General features: G+C 40.8%; 1 protein-coding gene across 9 annotated transcripts in view; it reads left to right on the top strand.

Moving 5' to 3' along the window:
- The window catches only part of FMNL2 (formin like 2), a 303,487-nt gene that overhangs the window by 229,176 nt on the left and 54,437 nt on the right, over positions 1-19,874 (top strand). For all 9 annotated transcript variants that reach the window (XR_012375624.1, XR_012375625.1, XM_025855902.2 and 6 more), the window contains exons 7-9: positions 7,431-7,539; positions 11,259-11,335; positions 13,015-13,108. Coding sequence is in view for 7 of the 9 variants with exons in the window: in XM_025855902.2 (XP_025711687.1) it covers positions 7,431-7,539; positions 11,259-11,335; positions 13,015-13,108 (280 nt within the window). In the remaining 2 variants the exon portion in view is untranslated. The remainder of the gene's footprint in view (positions 1-7,430; positions 7,540-11,258; positions 11,336-13,014; positions 13,109-19,874) is intronic.

The raw sequence follows: 19,874 nt of genomic DNA, 5'->3' as shown, positions 1-19,874 counted from the left end.
TAACCAGAACCCTAACAAGCGTTACATGTATGTCAGGCAGCCAACATGTGCCTGGCAAGAAAAATTCCTGTGTATCTAATCTGTAGTCAAGAAGATTCCAAGACTGTTGCTTCCCTGGGTTTTCTTTGCTGGCCTTGCCATTCTCTTTTTTCTGGAGGCAAAAATTCGGGTTTGACTTGCCTTGTCATTTCTTACTAGAGTAAGTCGGTGGGTTGGAGCTCACTCAGTCATTCTGAAAGGCTTTTAAAACACCTTCTTTCCCTGTGGCCCCTGCTGCCAGTGCCAGGCAGGTTGAGCTGCTCACCACCTGCTTCTCGGCAAGTTCATTGCTGCTCATGAAGCAGGTGGCTCAGATGGCAGGTGTCACCGTAGTACTAAACAGCACATGTTTTGTATATGTTTTTTAAGAGGTATTTGTAGAAATTGCTTAGTTTTGTCTGCCTATTACAGTAGCTTTGACTTAGAACTTTATTATTTCATGTGCATATAACTATTGGTGCATACAATTAATACAAGTGCTTAGAGTCATTTCTGTTTGGTTTTGATCTCCGGTTATTTTTGTGATCTGTTTTTTTCCATATCCACAGAATTTTGTGAATTCTGATTGGCAACTCCCTCCAAGACAGTGTCTCATCTTCAAATGCTAGGGTAACATTTTAGTTTGAATTCAGTGATTGACAGGATAGCAGACAGTTCTCAAAGTTGATGAAGAGGGTCTGAGAAATTTGGTGGTATTAGTTTCCCTGAAAGATTTTGGTCAAAATGACCTCTCAAAAGACAGGATTTCCTTAAAAATCTTGAGACCTCAAAAAAAAAAAAATCCCTAAATATTCATCTCCCGTTTTTTTTTTCCTACAAATAGCAGGTACTCCAAAAATTGGACTCAGGTTGTTATCTGCCTCTGGGAAACCATCTTTTGTGTCCAGGCATCCAGAGCCCCAAAGCTCTGCCTTGTCCAAAGTGGCAAAGAAAGTTTCTCGGGACAGCCTGCACTTAGGTCCTGTACTTCCAGCATTAGTTCACAATCCCTCCGTTCAATAGTTTATTCCCTTGGTTTTTCCTCTGGAATCTGAGGGCATTCTCTCCAAGATTCATGTCTCCGGGAAGTTGCCCTGAGTCACCAGAGAGACTGAATTGTTTCGGGACCTCATTAGACCTGCTCGCATTAATTTAAAGGACTAGTGACACATATTCAGAATGACTTCATTGGGCAGAAAATGATCTCTAAATGTCTGATAGGGAGGTCAGTGAAAATGAGGGAGTCAGGACTCTTTGAATGCTGTCATCCATAAAAACAATGAGGAGATGGGCAAAATATGCCAGAGTCAACTGTTTCAGAATTCTAGAAATTAGCTTGTCTTGCAGCAATCTGGGGAGCATTTATTTAGGAAAAACGAGTGACTCTCGGTAGCAACAGCTGGCTTTGTGGCATTTCACTTGCCCTGTTCTCCTCCCTCCCTCTCTAGGTCCACAGTAGCCTCGAAAACCAGTAGCTCCATAATCACAGTGGAAACCATCAGCCTGGCAGCCCGCAGAGGGGCAGAATGGAAATGAAGTTCTTTCCAAGCCTCTTTTCCTCCTCCTTCTAGATGAAGCTATGATGTACTGTGCGGTTAGAGAACTAGCGAAGAAACCAGTGTGAAGCCTCTGTTAAGGAACAGACACCATTAGCTGTTGACAGAACCTGGGATCACTCAAAACCTATTACGTGGGTCAGGAGTGTGGCTCATCTGCCTCAGTTATCCGTAGGAGACCGGGAGAAATGAGTGCTGCCTCTCACTGGGGCCTTTTAAATACACCACAGTGAACCAGAGCGACGGTCTTCAATCTGGCTCTGCTCAAATAGTCTCTGTTTTATGAGAAGTTTCCTAATAACTTCAGGAAGGAAATACTGTAGCAGTTGGTTTCACTGTGGATAATTCTGTAATGGTACATGTGCCAAGTTTATTAGATTACCACGGAAGCACCCATACCTCTTGCTGAGTCACCCACTTAATCCCTTGTAAAGCTCAGGTCTTTGTGGAAAGTCTTTTCAAAGAGCTGAACTAGGATGATCGGTGCTTGTGAAAGGCAAACAGGGTTTAGCCTGAAGCCTATAGCGTGGAACTGGATGCAGGCTGCTTTATCCACCCTTTCTTTCAACTACGATAGAGTGAACCTTATTTACATGTGTCAGCGTGATTATGCAACAGCACCTGTGCATTTGGTTGCGATGACTGGTTTTGAGCTGTTTGAGTTTTTAATTGGTCACTGATTATTGCTGATTTTCCAACCCAACATTAAGGGAATCTGTGACTCATATATTTGGTGGAGTTTTGTGGCACTAATCACTTACCTTCATCCTTTGTCTGTGGAAACTGTTAATCATTGTATTCAGCCTCCTTGATGTCCAGGTGGACATTTGCAGCACCAGGGAATGAGATTTTTTTTCAAAGTCCAGTTTTTCTGATGATACTGGGTTCTTTTGTTACATGTGTTGTGGAATTTGGCCTCATCCCAGAAATGCTACACGTTGCTTTATGAGGGTAAAGCAGGACCAGCTTTCCACATCAGAGGGCTTTTGGGAAACATTCTACAGGATGATTGAAGTGGAAAAGGCATTACGATCACACCCTTAGCTGGCCCTCTGTCTTTAGGGGAATCTAAACCTAGACCATCTACAACTGTTTGTTTTTGTGCAGCTTTTTTTTTTCTTTATTTGGAAGGTAACACACATCCACACTTAAAATACAAAAATGATGAATCCAAGGATTACAAGAGATGGGTACGTTTTAAATATGCATTGGTAATAGTTCATGTTCAATTATCTTCATTGTCATGTCGCCTTTATGAGACTCACCCTACAATTTGTCCATCCCTTTTAGATTGATTTCTTGAATCAGAGCCCTATTTAAAAACACCTTTCATATGCCTAAAGACCGTTTCCAGGAATAGGTCTCTATTAACTCAGTTAAATCTGGCTCAGTTGAAGAAAGGTTCACTCTATGGGGATTTTAAGTATGATACTTCTTTGAGATGTGACTGTCATCACTCCACCATATTGTGCTGTGCAGGTGTGTGTCCTGCTGAGTTTATTTTGTACATGATCATGTGCATGAAGCAGAAGGCCGGGCTGAGGTTGGAGTGTGGGCAGAGCACATTTCATACAGGGGCTATCAATGTAGTTATCTCTTGCTTCCTAAACTAAGCGGTGAGTCCTTAAAGGCAGAAGCAACTTCTTTCGTTATCTTTTGTTTTTCCTTAACACTTAGTAGGTTTAGCATAAACAGGAGATGTTTAATAAAATCAACATTGGAGCTTAAACATGAGTTTTAGTTTCATTTCCTATGGCTGGTGGAGAACATCAGAGGCAAGTACTTTTATTTTTAAGTTTTTATTTAAATTCCAGTTAACACAGTGTAATATTCGTTTCAGGTGCACAATATAGGGATTCAACACTTCCATACATCATCCTGTGGTCATCATAACACAAGTGTACTCCTTAATCAAGGCCAGTGCTTTTAGATGGCTCACCTTGTCCAGGTGTCCTTGTTGTGGTTAAAGTGGATCCAGGAAATTGTTAGTTTTAACTCCGTTAGTATTTTAGGGTCAATTTAAAGGGATCTTTTCAAACCAGCTACATAGGGACATGTTTTTTGGGTACTCCCAATACATTAGAGCTGAATTTAAAACTATGCAAACAGAAAAAAAAGGTGATAAGTCAATCAGGTGATAATTAAAGCAAATAAACCGAATATTTAATTAAATAGATTGTCAAATTCCACAATATGTGCTTGTTGAAGAGTAGATGAATGTGCCAGCTAACTCATGGCACAGTCCCTAAAATCAAGCCAAAGAGATTTAATGTGATCCTAAATTAGGTTATCTGCAAATATTTGTATTTGCAGAGGTAAAGAGTTGGGACCTCTTTTGGCTTGTGTTTACTTAATGAGAGAAAATTCTCTTAGAATAAGAGTTCCAAAATATGGAGCAAAATTTCCCATTAAATTAAAAAAAACTTCACTTTTCTGATAGGTGATACAGGATAAAGATTTAAAAAGAAAACTTCACTTTTCTGATGATATAGGATAAATTAAAATTAAATGAGATTAAAAATTAAATTACATTAAATTATTTAAATTACATTAAATTAAAAAAACTTCATTTTTCTGATAAGTGATACAGGATACAGATTTAAAAAGAAAACTGCTTACCTGGGTGGCTCAGTCGGTTAAGCGGTTAAGCGTCTGACTCTTGCTTTCAGATCAGGTCATGATCTCAGGGTCGTGGGATCGAGCCCAGCGTCGGGTTCTGCGCTCAGCGCAGAGTCTGCTTGTCCCTCTCCCCCCTCCCCCACCCCATCTCTGTCACTCACCCAAAATGAATAAATAAAATATTAAAAAAAACAAAACAAAACTGCTTACCGAGTGCATTGACCACGGTGTTCTGAAAAAGATGCATTAACCCCGCCTGGTGAAATAATTGGTGGGAGTGGGGGAATGGCACCTATCTAGACCCAGTGCTGTCAGGATGATGGAAATGAGCATTCGACAAAGAACTTGCCGGAACAGATGGCCGTAGGCAGTAGCTTTTTCACATCACCTGACATTGTGAGTTGCAGCTTGTAAGAAGAAACTGCCCTGCATCCCAGTGAGGACACTTGGCGTCTTGTCTCTTACTTTTTACCTGCTGTGTGGCTGCAATTTGTTTGGGCTTCCGTTTGCTGATCCATGGCAGGAAAGATTGGTAAAAATGATACCACGCATCTCCTTTGGCTTTTGATGCTGACTTTTTGTTATTGGTTGTGGTGTTTTTTAAAGACATACTGTGATGCTATGATTTTAAGTACAACAAGTTCAAATGCTGCCTTTAATTCTCCATTCCTGTATAAACCAAAAATGAGAGGAAAAACAAAATTTAGATTAAATGCTGTACACTTAGGGAAAAAGTTTATCTCTATTTTAAGCATAGAATATCAATAAAATATACTTTGTTTTTATTTGACATAATTTTTAAGCTCCTTAAATACTGGTAAGTATTCATGTGCTGTTTTATATTAAATACATTTTAAATGTTGATCCAAAATGTATGTTTGAGATCACCCACCTGCTACAATAAGTAGAAACCTTTTGTGTTACTAATTAAAATGTCAATCCATTTTTGCTACTTTCTGCAAATAATGCAAGTAATGACAAAGACATTTTACTTTTTAGAGTCTTATTACAATCCTGAAGCTGAAGAACTGGATTATTAAGTGAAAGGAAGGAGCCTGCTTATGTAACTTTACATCTCTTAGGAAACACCATTAATGTGTATGTTTGGTCTGTTTGGCAGAATCATTAAAATGCATGTGGAAGGGATGCAGAAATGTGCAACTCTGTAGAATTGACCTATCCCTCTGCCTTCCAGAGTCACTTGCTTTGTTCAGTAGATCTGCAGTCATTGCTGCATGTAGATATAATTTAGCAACAAGGACAGTTGATTCCCTTGAAAATCACCTTTTTTCTTTTTTGAACTTAATCATAGATAACTTTGTTTTGCTCCGGTTAGCCACTGCTTTCGATTAAAAATGCCCTCTATTGTCCGCTATAATATACTTAACAAGTGATGCCATTAAAGAAATGCAAAACAGGTTAGACTAAATTAAGAAAGAGGCAGGGAAAGAATTTCTGATACAGACGAAGAAGCCCGCAGACATTGGGGTCAGGCTGGCTGTGTGGTTATTGTATGAACAGGCACCAATCTCTGTGAGACCTCCATGTGGTATGTTAGCAGACATGCTCAGGCTGGGGCTGTGGTGAAGTGACGTGTTTTAGAGTTGTTCTAGATGTTGAAATTGTGCTTCCTCCCACCGAAATCTGAATTCATTTCCATAACTTTGTTTTTGCATTCAGAGCTGAATTAGGCCAACTTCCATTGCTGCAGTTTTATTTCCAAGTGTGAATAAGGCAGGAAGTCCTTGAATAAAGCATTCTTCTTCTTCTGCTTCTTCTTTTTTTTGGTTATAGTAAACTATTATTATAGAAGTTTTTCTAATTATAGGAAAATTAGAGATTACATGTGAACAAAAAAGAAAAATCTACAACCACATCACCTGAGATTACTGTATAATTTATTGAATTTCAATCATATTTTTTGTAGCTATTTTTCCTTAATACGTGTGTCTATGCATATTCATGTAAAACAGACATGACACACATAAAGCAAAAGAAAAAGCATTCTCCTTGAGACTAGCATAAGTAAATTTTATACATTCAGGTGTATGGAGGCAAGTGACATACTGAAGTGCTTTTCTCAAATGTATTTGGCTCATTCATAGGCTTATGTGCAAAAAATCATGTTTGATAGTTTTTGAATAGAAAATGAATTAAAAGGGCTGCTCAGTGGAACAGTTTCAGACAAACCTGTCAATTCAGTTTTCAACTCTTTGCACCTGTGGGGCTTTTGAAAGTGGTTAACATTAATCAGAACTTCCTTTAAATTCTTTAATTAGTTCACGAAGAAGGAAGGCCTGTGACTTATTTTGTAGATCATTTCTGTCGACGCTGTCAGAGAGTAGTTGACAATTTTTCAAATTGGCTTTTACTTCAGGCTTGGAGTTGCAGAGAAAACTGCACTTGGAGGCACTCCCAGCTCACTTGGAAGCTCTTGGTGGTGGCGTTAGCTTGTCTCCTAGCACCACGTTGACCTTGCCACTTCCTTACTGTGTGTAGGCTCTGAGAAATCTCAACGGGAGAACTAAGGTTTAGCAATGTGGGATCTCTGGAATGAGTCTTAACACGGAAACCTCCTCACCCTGTGAAATACCAGCACATTTCCACCTCAGCTTCAGCTTTCACACCAGGTTTTACTTGCGGGATCAGGCTGAGGAGGCATTTGCATACTGTTAAGGTCTAATATCACAGGCTGATACCAAAGTTGCTAATACATGGCCTTGCCTAGCCTTAAACTCCTAACAGGGACTCCTGAGAGCAGTAATGGGAAGGTGCAGTTTAACTGGGGTCAGATGACTTGAGGTCTATGTATAAATGAAGCTTCACCCCTTCACTTGTTTGCAAATTCATTCTGCAAGCATGTTGTTTGCAAATTCATTCTGCAAGCATGTTGTTTGCAATCACCTCTGCAGATGTAGCTTGGCTTCCTGATTAGGAGCCTTGGGGGTGTTGATGAATCTCATGTATAATCTGATGTGTTATATGCTGTGAATGAACTTAAGTGCCATTGTCTATAGTATCTGGTTTGACAAGATGATGACCACTACATAGAATCATGTAGGCCTTGATGTCTACAGAAATAGCTTCATGGTGATGGGTTTGATGGTGGTGGTTTCAAACTACAATCCTCATTAGGTGCAGGTAAAGATAGAGAACAGTTTCCATTTTTTAAGTGCACCATGCTTGTGCTGAGAAGGTAATCTATAGTTTTATAGAAGTTTCCCTTTTTATTTGTAGATATAATACTTTGCCAAGCAGAAGAACCCTGAAAAATTCAAGATTAGTGAGTAAGAAAGATGACGTGCATGTCTGTATCATGTGTTTACGTGCCATCATGAATTACCAGGTAGGTTTGTGTTCTCATTCTTAAAAAAGAAAAAAATGTCAGATTCAGATCTTGTCCTCTTTGATTTCGTCGTATTATTTCTATTTGAAGTAAATACCAGGATTTAATGGGATTGTACTGAAAAAGAAAGGGTGTGGTTCATTTTAATGCTCAAGATTTAACTCAGTGCCTGTGTATTTTAATTAACATTTATACTTTGTGATGTATTTAGAGGGAAAATGTTTTCCTCCTACAGTCATAAACTAGTTTAGGTTATTATTGGGTAAATGTGACCATTAAAGACAGCCATCGGTTGTGGGCGATAATGGAACGTTAGGAGTGAATAGACTCTCACATGGGTCATTTGTTTTCAAAGGGTTATATGGTAAAAAGGTGGGAAGTTAGAATTACTGTCTGTTGGACTTGGTTCTTTTTTAAAATTTTTAACAATTTTATTTCTTTATTTGAGAGAGAGAGAGTGTGTGTGAGGGAGCACAAGCAGGCGGGGGAGGGTCATAGGGAGAGGGGGAAGCAGACTCCCTGCTGTGGGCAGGGAGCCTGACTCAAGGCTCAATCCCAGGACCCCAAGATTATGACCTGAGCTGAAGGCGGAAGCTTAACTGAGCCACCCAGGCGCCCCTGGACCTAGTGGTTCTTAATCTTTATAAGAAGCACCTGGAGGATTCTTGTTCAAAGGGCAGATTCCTCCCCTAGGTGATTTTGATGCAGGTGATCCCCATCATAACAGGGAGCGAGACAGCTTAACGTGTGGGTTGGATTAGCTCTAACAACAAAGTCGAAGTTGGAGCTTGGAGTATCTAGGGTGAACTGACAGGTTCCAAGTTAGGTAAGTGGAACCAGGGTTTAAGAATCGGAAAAACCTAATTCAAATGAAAAATAGGATTTGGTATCCATGGATAGGGATGCTGAAGGTGTGTCCAAGCAGAAGTGGAAAATAAATGCATAGGTAGAGAGGGTCAGTATTAGAATTCAAACTCAACAGAAGGGTGCTGAATTGAATTTGAGAAGGGGAATGAGCATTTTATGTCTTCTTTCAATCACTGTTTTTTGAGCACTGCCAGATAGACCCTGTTCTAGGCAGAGGGAATATGGCATTAAATAAATAAATGAATGCCCCAGGGAACTTACTCTCTAATGAGGGGAAACAGATGATAAATAACTTGAGAAAACATACAGTGTTCCAGATGATCATGATGGGGAAATGAAACAAAAGCTAACCCTTAGAAACAAAACAAAACAAAAACCCCAAAAACAAAACTAGCGCTTACAGAGTGCTTCCTAATAGGACCAACACTTTTAAGCCTATTCACTTAATTTAAAGCTCATAACAGTCCTACGAGATTGGTAATGTTACTCTCCCCATTTTTCTGTTGGGGAAACTGAGGCACAGAGTAGTTAAGTAATGTGCCCAGGATCATATATAGTCAGTAAGTGGTTGGAGTCAGGCTTAAATCCAGGAAGACAAGCTCCAGAGAATGGTTACTAATACTGTAGAAAAACTACCCAAGAAATAGGAATAGGAAGTGATGAAAATGTGTGTTCAGTTTTAAATAGGCCAGCCCAGGAAGTGTCATGGAGAAGTAGCAATTTGTCATAGTAGCAATTTTAACGAGGGAACGAGGTAAGAGGTTCTAGGGAAAGAAGATTCTAGGTAAAAAAGGGGTGAGCGCAAAGGCCATGGGGCAGGAATAAGCCTGCTGTGCTTGAAGCACAGAAAGGAGGCCAGGTTGGCTGGATCGGAATAAGTGAGAAGGGGAAGAGTAGGAGATGAAATCTGAAGTTCAGACAGGGTCCTGACTGTGTAGGGCTTTCTAAGCCAGTGAAAGGAGTTTGGCTTTACTCTGAGTGGAAAGCTATTGAGCGGTTCGGAGGAGAAATGTGACATGATCTGACTCTTGATTTTAACATGACCATTCTAGCTTCTGTGTTTAGGATTGACCTTGAGGGGCAAAGGCAGAAGGAGGTAGACCACTTAGGAGGCTGCAGCATTGATTTAGGTGAGTGTTGATGGTGGTATGGGGCCAGGAAAAAAGGAGTAGAGATGATGAGAGGTGACCAGATTCTGGTTTACTTTTGACGGTAAAGGCAACGACATTGGGTATGTGGTTGAGGAGTGGAAGGTGGCCCCAAGGTGTTTGTCTTGGGCCCCCTTCAGATGGAGTTGCCATCTACTAAGATGGGGAAGGCTACACGATGGGCAGATTTGGTAGACAAGATTAGGGGCGAAGTTTTAGGGATGTTCCCTTTAAGATTCTGTAGTCATCCAAATGGAGATCTTAAGTGGTCGGATATGCCAATCTGGAATTCAGGGCAGAGGTCTAGGCTGGAGATGTAAATCTGGGAATTAATCGATGGTGTAGAAAGCCAGGGGCATGCTCGAGAGCAACAGGGGTAGATAGATAAGCAAAGAAGTCCAAAATAGGAACCCTGGGCGCTCTGTTTAAATGTGAGAGTGCTCAGGAACAACCAGCTAGAGAGACTGAGAAGTAGCCAGGGAGGTAGGAGCCAAATACAGGCAGTGTTTCCAGGAGAAGAGAGTGCCCAGCTGTGACCAGTGCTGCTGCTAAGTCCTGTAAGACGACAAGTGAGAGTTGGCCATGGGCCTAGCAAAGTGTGGGTCATTGGCGATTCTGGCATGGACAGTTTCAGTGGAGAGGGGGGAATGAAACGTCTGACTGAAGTGACTGCAAGAGACAGCAGGAGGAGGAGAGTTGGAGACCCGGAGTGCTTGGAGTTTTGCTGTAGAGGTTAGGGGAGGAGAAACAAGGTAGTAGCTGGACACAGGTTGAGGGTCAAGAGAGATTTTGCTGTTGTGGTTACTGTTTCAGTTGGGCGCATTTGCATTGTTTTTATGCTAATAAATCAGAGAGGGAGAAATAATAATGAGGGATGGGAGAATTGCTGGAGCATAGGGTGTGTTCTTGGGCTGGTGAGGGGGAATGGGATCAAAGACTCAAATGGAGAGAATGGCCTTGGATTAGAGCCCAGGAAAGTTCTTCAGGAAGAGGTAAGGACACAAGCTATGGATCTGTGGGTGGATTGATGTGGGGGTGCGAGCTTTTAGAAGTTTTTTTTTTTTCCTGTTTGCTTACATTTTCTCAGGGTAATTAGGAATAAAGTCATGAACTGAGAGTGAGCTTGGAGGAGAAGGAATAATTCCTCAAGTCAGCAGAATCAAGAGTGATTCTGGAGCCTGTTGTTGAACTTGTTCTTTGTGGAACTAACATGTCTCAGAACAAGGCAGGTCTTCCTGGGCTTTGGTCCCAAGAGCCATTGCCCAGAGAGGGGACTAGAAGCAGTGGTTGTCAACCCGGGCTGCACAGTGAAGTCAGCTTAAAAATTCAGATGCCAGGGTCCCATCCTTGAGATTCGAAGTAAATTGACCTGGGGTGTATCCTGGAAAATCAGTGTTGTGTTTTGTTTACTCTTTCATGTGATTTTGATGAGCAGCCAGATTGAGAATCACTGGACTGGAGGCTTTTCACCATTTTAATGAAGAGAAACCCATAGTTCAGTCATCAAGAGAATATGGTTCCTTGATAATAGCGTGATTCCTAAAATTTTTCATAGAGAAATACGTTCGGGCACTAGAGACATAATTGCATTTATGATGGTATAAATTACATTAGGTAGAATCTTCAGGTTCTTTTTTTTTTTTTTTTTTTCCTTTAATCGACATGGCCCGTCCCCTAAGTTGACTCCTAATGCTTTTTTTCCAGTATGGTTTCAACATGGTCATGTCTCATCCACATGCTGTCAATGAGATCGCACTGAGCTTGAACAACAAGAATCCAAGGTAAGCTTACTTTGTAATTTTTCAAGTGTAAATAAATCTAACTAGGGAAAGAAGAGAGCCAGTCAACACTTAGTCAAGTTAGAGTTCAGAAACTTGCAAGTGCACCTCTTTGAATTAAGGTTGCCAGTGGACTCCTTGGCTATGTAGAATTTTCTTCTCAGCTGAGCTACAGTTTTACATGTGGTGCAGTCGAGAGACTGGTGACAGCATTACCCCTTCACTGTTTTCTTCAAGCTTTCACTTCTTTCGAGGCCTGGTTCTTGGCATCCTTGCAAATTTTACCAAATTGGGTAGAGAGCATGAGGTTGCCACGTGGTTAGGACTGGGGCCAGGAGAGTCTTCATACAGACTTAGTGATACCACTTACCACTGAAAGCTAACTACAACCACTATCCCTTGTCCACACTTCACTTGCAAACCCTTACATATGTCGTTGGTATGACCAAACAAAAACAGAAACACAAAACAAAGATAACTGTTCATGCCGATTGCTTCTTCTGTTCACTTGCCTCCAAAGGCCACTGCCATATTATTCACATCACAGGTTATCTCCAGAAGCTGGTCTTCATCAGTTTGTTTTAGTTACTGTAGTATGTTTTCCATTCTGGTGAGGGATGCTGCATTTCACACATCTTACTCCCTTTCACCGAATACCACTGTAAACTGTGCATCTGAAAACTTGTTAATGCAACTAAAAAATCTGATTACGAATGAGATCCTTTCTGATACGGAATGAAATGAAAAACTTAAAGTCCTATTTAAATGTTGAATATTATTTCAAACTTCCTCTGAGGATAGTTGTTGCAACTTTGCTATCGCTTCCTTAGTTTACTAAAAAATCTGGGTAGTCCTGCTGCTTTGTCCCCGCCTTCCACTATAGGGAAGTTGTTACTCATTTTTCTTAAGATAGTTGACATAGTGAATTATCAGGCCAGTCTTGGTGTAGAGGTTGGCAATAGCTTTTCTTCTAGGAAAAGAAAAGTACTGAAGTGATCTTACTATGAAAAAACAATGCTGTTCTTGATGTTGTATTTGAAAACTTAGACTGTATTGCTAAGGGTTTCCTTCTAAAAATATTTCAGATGGAGTTTTATTTTCTTTTCTCAAGTCAGAAAATATTCTTGTGTTAGCACTGCTGTAATCCAGCCCCACTCAGATCTCCTGCATAGGAAGAAGTGGTGATGGAAACTTGCATTGTCATAGGGGACCTTTATGGCACCATGTGCCAATTGCAGAGTTGAAATGTAGGGCATTAATTTCAGTAGATTTTGAACTTTTGGGGAAAATAATGAAACAGTGTGTGGTTTTCCTGAATATTCCCAAGTTCCCAGCTCTCCAGCTTATCAATAAATCAGACATATTGTACTGAGTCACCCACTGGTAGAAATGAAAGTCTAATCTTCCCAGAATTGATTTTCATTAGTGAGTAATTTATAATTTTGGGAGTGGGAAACTTTCCTTCCAAATTTGTTCCCTGGGATAAATCGCATATGTGGATGTTAATAAAGGTATATTTATACTTTCATATAAATAGCCCTTAGTAAAAGTGTTAAAAACATACAGGAGCAAATATTTTATTATCATAGCCATCTTGGAAGGAGGGAGCTGCTGACTCATCATGTTACTTTCACTGATTTTTTTTTTTTTTTTTTTTTGCTTGTTTCTTCTTGTTTCGACAGGACAAAAGCCCTTGTCTTAGAACTGTTGGCAGCAGTTTGTCTTGTCAGAGGCGGGCATGAGATCATTTTATCAGCATTTGACAACTTTAAGGAGGTAGGATCCTTTGTAGTTTGCTCACACAAACCTATCTGGAAGTCTTTGAACAGAATGATTTACCTCTTCTGTGTGCATTTTATCATTGGGATACATTTGGCATTAGTTTCAGGTGTACAACATAAGGACTCGGTATTTGTATGTCTTACGAAATGATCACCAAAGTAAGTTTAGTTGACACCCATGGTTTACCTTTTTATGTATTCTGGGGCCTCAGGGGTAATAATAGATAATTTTCTAAGATGTCACTGAGGGAGAAGTAATGAACTTAATCTAAATGTCTTAAATGGACACGTTAAGCTTTCTTTGGTGTCTCATTTCCCAGAAAAGTTAAAAACTGTTTGCAGGATCCATTTTCCTTTGGAGACCAGGGAATTGCCAGTTTGAAAACAGTTTGAGAACATGTTTTGTTAAATGTCTGAGGTTTTCATTATGGTTGATACTTGAGCATCCTCCATGTACATTTTATGAACTCTTTCATCAGAGTTACTTCCCCCAAATCATATGTATTATCATTGCTGTGCTGGAACGAACGAACGAACACACACACACACACACACACACACACACACACACACACGAACACACACACACACACTTTGTAATCTTAACCAGGTGATCCTGTTCTAGACAGTTAACCAGTGGTTGAAAATGAAAACTGAAATGACTGCAGAGGAAGAAAGAATTACACACAGATAATATGATACCAATACCAAGGGTGGTGGCCCAAAGTATCAAGACATCACAACTGAAATAATCACTCATTTCCCTTAGTGATAGCGTGCAGGGTTACATGGCCATGAAGAGCGCCTGTTTACCTCCCGCCTATGGGCCTAACAGCTGAGACTACTTTGAGGTGGGACATTATAAAAGTAAGTAAAGGCACTTGGAGCTCAGGCTTCCGTAGGGCCTTCAGCCAAGTTGTGCCTTCTCCTCATGATCCCATTTGATTTCAGATGCTTCTGGATTCCAATCCAGATCTCAAAGGGACTTCCAGACTCTCTCGTCTTTCCTGGGAGCCTCTGGAGTAAGAATCCAGCTAGTATTTGTCGAAGACCTACTCTAGGGCGGGTGCTGTGCCAAGTACACCCATGAAGTCGTGTGGTTCTGTGAGAATATGTGAGACAGATATTAATGTCTACATGTTCTAGAAGAATAAACTGAAATTCCAAATACCTGGTTGGCCCGTGGTCCCATAGCCAGATAAGTGGCAGAGTGAGGACCCGGATTTGGTGCTCCTCATCCTGTACTTCCGTTTTAGGTGGCATTTGGGCCCAGCTGTGTATGAAACTCTTGGGGAAATATTGAATTAGACAGGACGTCAGAGCCATTTCCCCCACCCTCCCTCCTTCATTGGACTTACTACCCCAGCTGCCAGAGGTACTATGAGAGACCCGTGATCGCATATGTGGGCTAGAAAGCTTCAGAGATGTCAACAGGGAAGACAGCCCTCCTGCCCTTTTATTTGTATGGTTTCCCTCCCTTCAGTCACTGCTTTAAGATTTTGATATTATCCATTTTGTTACTGCTGACCATGGACAGAATCAAATACTGTCTTTTTACCCATTCAGCCTCAGTGTTAGTGAAAAAATATCCAGGTTCCAAGAATATGAGGAATAATAGTGCATCTTTAAATCATACTTTGGCTTCAAAAAATAATAGAGGCTTTAGAGAAAAGAAATCTATGAATACTTGTCTGTGAATGTTTTTATATGTCATATATTAGTACATAAAATTTGTATTTACAAGTAAGGAGATCTATGGGCAGATGGGTCTAATAGGAAAATGAAACAGCATGTGAAGCTAATATAACTTCCAAATCTTCATCATTTGATCACATTTGGACATACCACACGTGTAATTCCTTCCACATTGGAAGCACTTACTGTACAGTTATCAGTGATCCTTGTTATAACATAAGCAATATCACAACAAGCATCTGATTATATTGTGGGTCAAATTATGTCTTCAGATTATAATTGTGTACAATCAGTAATCATTAAAACCAGTAATTCATGAGGTAGATGTTAATTTTGTTTCCTTTTAGGTAAAACAGAGCGCCTTTCTTACACATGATAATACTTGCAGAATTGAGTTTCAACGACCTGGTATCAGAATTGTATACGGTTTAGCCATTTAGTTGAAAAAAAAAAAATCTTACTAAATCTAACGGCTAAGTAGCAATGCAAACTAAATTAATTTTGACTTTGAATTTTAAAAGCTTTACCCAAAATCTGCCTCATTTCTGTAATTACTGAAGAGTGATGGTGTTTAGGATCAGAGTCTCCTTACACAGGCACTGGCATCTTAGAAAAACAAAGCCACATGGGAGAAGGGACAAGAGCGGGTTCTGTGTGTGTTCTTGGCGTGCATTGACCTCGAGGTGTGGAATCCATGTAGACAGACCAAACAAAGGGATTACCCTAATAGCCATGTGAATGAAGACAGGGCAGGAGCATGCCCCTGAGAAACTTGATTCTTATGGATAGGTTAAAAGGGTATTAACCCATTTATCTGTTCAATTTTAGGGTGAACAAGTATTACTTTATATTGATTTTTTTTTTTTAATGTAATGCCATTGTCAGCCCAGAGTGTCTTAAATTTCTTTCTTTTCTCTTTTCTCCCATTTTATGTGAGGGAATTTTTTTTCTTATACATCATAGTCAAGAGTGTGTTCTTTAATCATTTTAGCAAAAATGTCAGTGGAATCTTCTGGGTGTAGGGAGATTTGGGAGCCAGCTGTTCCTGATTAGGAAAAGTTGTACTCATGATCCTATATGCTTGTGCAGATAGGGTTTGGGTGAGAATAATACCTATTGAGCTGTTCATGGCAGGGAGAGTACCATACCAGGTACCAGGACACCAGGGAGTAGGGCCAACAAACAGTCTTTGCCTTCAAGAAGATTGTTTTTAAAGCTTATTATCCCTTTTAGTAAGTTGGGATTCCATTTGTCTCCTTATGAAGGCTGATGGGATTATCCTTTTTTTACTGAGGGGACTGATGGAGGGTGGTTGTGGGGTTTGACGTTAGACATCAGTATCTTGTTTTGCAAATAAAGTAATAGGCACTAAAATAGCCAGACTCTTTGGGCTTGGATCATTGTGAAAGCACAGCCATGCACGCTGTTGCAATGTGGCACCAGATGCTAAAGGGAAGTTTAAAGACCCTGCATCTTAAGTATGTAGCAGGATGTTTTCCCCCTCTACTTCTTGAGCCAACAAATCCATTCTGTTCTACTTGACTACCACTAATTAATTCAAATGTGAATTACAGGAAGGTATCTCTTCTCTTTTGATAGACTTTTATGTAGGATTCCTTAACTTTCTCATATTTCAGTTAATATTCAGAATCTCAACAAGTTTGGTTTTCTGTGTTGAGTTTCGTCACATATCCTTATAATATCTGGAGTACATGCTTTAGGAAAATAGGGAGCACTTCCAATTTAATGATGTCTGATGGCAGGAAGCATATTAACCCAAGGCCTTGCTTTAGGTGCATGTTGAGGTTGGTGCTAAGCCTGGTGTCCCTGAGGAAACACATCTATCACCTCAATATATTTGATGATAAACAAGTTCTTACACCAAGCATGGTTTGTGACATGCCTGAAAATTCACCTCAATATATTTGATGATAAATGAGTTCTTACACCAAGCATGGTTTGTGACATGCCTGAAAATTTGAGTCTAGTGAGTAGATAAAGACTAAACCATTTAGTCAACCATGATGCTCCTTGAATTCTTTTCTCTTAAAAAATTTTTTTTTCTAAATAAAGGGAATTAACACATCTGGTTTTGGTGTTGAAACATCTCCTCATGAAAATTTATGGTCCTGAATTGAGGACCAGGGTGAGAACAAGGAGTCATCTGTTTTTCGCTTACTGGCTAATTTTGCCATGTGGAGGGACGTGTTACCATCTTGTCTAAATCGATACTTTCTTAGTTGCATAGCAATATAAGTTTTTGAACGTTTGGCCTCTCCAACAGGAAAAAAAATACATTTGGAAGCAAAGGTCGCTCTCTTGGTGTTTGCACTAGTTCAGGGTCTTGTTTGTGAGAAGCAGAAACTGACTGTAACATACAGAAGAAAAGGTTGATTGGAAGGATGTTGCACAGGGTTGATGGAGAAACAGGCCTGAAGAATGCGCAGGCGCTCCTAAAATGTGGCTAGACTCTCAGGCTGTGTGCACTTGAAGCCTAGCCACCCTGAACACTACTTGAGGTTCTGATCATGCTGCTTCTTCTCTCCCAAATGACATGGGCCATAGCTAGTGATCCTCTGGGTCATAAAAGTACACTTACGGGTTAAGGACATGAACTAGCCCCCACTTTAGAGTTACAAACATGATTTAATCCAGTTTCCCTTAGGAGCCTTGAGGTCTTCCACCTAGACCTTGTTCTCTTCAACTTTTCCTAGTCTTCCTACTGTTTTTCCATTCTCTTCTCTGGTATATCTGACAAACCACCTTTAAGAAAGTGTCTCCGAGAGTCTGGCAAAAAAAAATACTCCCGTTTGAAATGAGAGGGAAAGATGCTGAGGCCCCATAGACTCTGCAATAGAATAGCCTGCTATGATATAGTAATAAAACTCTTGGAGGACTTTGAGCTACCAGCTCCCCCAGGCTGCTGGGAGGGAGGTGCACCTGGAATTCATCAGGATTCCAGAATGATTATAACTGTGTTCTCATCTGCTTCCAAAATGACAGCATCTGGCTTTAACAAATAAGCCTGAGGCCTGACTTTGGTTATTCAAGGCCCACCTCCTTCCCACTTCTGCCCTTCCAGTGCAGAGAGGTGGGGCCTCGTGAAATGAGTCACTCAAGGCCACCAGCGCTCCTGGACGCAGCACTCTTGGCAGTAGGCATTAGTTTTTTCGCCTTTTTCTAGAAGGCTTCCTCAGAAAGCTGATGTGGTTTAGCTACTGGGCACCCGAAAGCACTCGTGCTACACATTATTAAGTTGATTTAAGAAAGCCTGTCAAGTTTTATTTACAGTGAGCCAAATTGGGCAGGAAGGAGAGCAGACATTTTGGTGTGCTTCCAACGTCCTTCTGAGTTTAATCCCATCTAATCTAGCCTCTCAGACGTTTGAGGGTATAGGATTATAAATCCAGCACGAGACCATCCAGATAACTCCTTCATTGGTAAAAATTTTCAACGTGGAGGGAAGGACAATTTTTTCAGTCTCTCACTGAACTGTAAGCAATGTATTTTCTTGGATCTCAGAGTGTGGGAGCTATAGTTCGAGAGTGTACGTGTGTATTTCACCATACGAGGCCAGAATTACACTTACCTGATTCACTGAGACTCTTCTCTGGCCAGTCTCTATCTTCTAGTGATCAGGAAGCAGAGTCACCACAACTATTTTTGGGGGGACCATTTATTAACTGTTGCAGTTACTGCTCGTGTATAGTAAATGACCCCAAACATAGTCTTACTATGCTCATGGATTCTCTAGATCAGAAGGTCACACTGGGCATGGCAGGGATGATTGTCCCTGCTCCCTCACGCGCAGGGCTTATCAGCGAAGATCCCAGCGACTAGGGGCAGGAATTCATCTGGAGCCTTCTTCACTCAAATATCTAGCTTCTGGGCTGTGATGACTCAGAGGCTGAGCTCAGTGGAGCCTACCAACCGGGGTGCCTCCATGTAGAACTCTGTGTGGCTGGAGCTTTTTATGGCGGGAGAGTTAGCTTCCAAGAGGGAGTGTCCAGGAAGGAGCATTCGGAGACCAGGTATTTAAAGTGATAGACGTCACAGCACATCCTCTGAGCTAGTGTCAGAGGTCATCAGTGTCATTTCTGCTGCATTCTGTTGGATATTAGTGAGTCACTAAGGCCAGCACAGATGCAGAGGGGCAACAATGATTTCACTTCTCCACGGTGGAGTGGGAGGGTTGCACGACACGAGTGCTGGGTGGGGTGGGAGATACTGCTGTGGTCATCTTTGGAAAATGCAATTCACCTCTGTAACTTTTTGAGAATTACCAGTGTGTCTCTGGTGGTTCCTCTTCTGTTTTCTCTCTCTCTCTTTTCTCAACCCAATACTTGGTTTTGCCTCAGGACTGAAGCTTTGTAAGCTTTTTCATTGGAGTTAGAAAGGATGGCTGCCACTTCAAGCGAGTTTACTTGCTTCTAGAGGAGAAAGGAGCCATTTACATAAGATTTCTGAGCCCCTGGTAATGAACAAGTTCGTTCTTTATCATCTTTGTCTTTATCATCTTGTAAGGAAGTGAAGGCTGGTCTCCTGTTGGTCATTAGGGGATGAGGCATGCTAACTTGAAAATTTTTCATGAACATTAGAGTGCCCCTTTGTGTCAGAAACATTGATAAACACTGGCAATAAGAAAATAAGCAAGACATAGGCACTACCCTTAAGAAGGAGCATCCGAGTCCAGTTAGGAAAACAAGTATTTTGACAGTTAAGCTACTGGGCTTTATAAAGTTAAATGTCAGAGGCTTTATAAGAGGAGTAACAGCTAACCAAGAGGAGGTGGAGAAAGGAAGGCAGATGGGGTGGGCACTTTTGGGGGAGACTTTCCATAGGAAAGGGTGCCTGAGCTGAATTTAGGGTGAATAAGTGTTAACCAGGTATATTAGTTAGTTACTACTGCTGTAATAAATTGCCACAAACTTAGTGGCTTATTACAATGCATGTTATCCTACAGTTCTGTTGGTTGCATGTATAAAATGAGTCTATAGAGCGGCATTCTCTCAAGGAATCCATTTCTTTGCCCTTTCAGTTTCTAGAAGCTGCATACATTCTTTGGC

This window comes from Callorhinus ursinus, unplaced genomic scaffold, assembly GCF_003265705.2.
Source record: "Callorhinus ursinus isolate GAN/ISIS: 27379988/994484 unplaced genomic scaffold, GSC_fseal_2.0 scaffold2, whole genome shotgun sequence".
NCBI lineage: Eukaryota > Metazoa > Chordata > Mammalia > Carnivora > Otariidae > Callorhinus > Callorhinus ursinus.
This window is presented reverse-complemented; position numbering and strand designations above follow the sequence as displayed.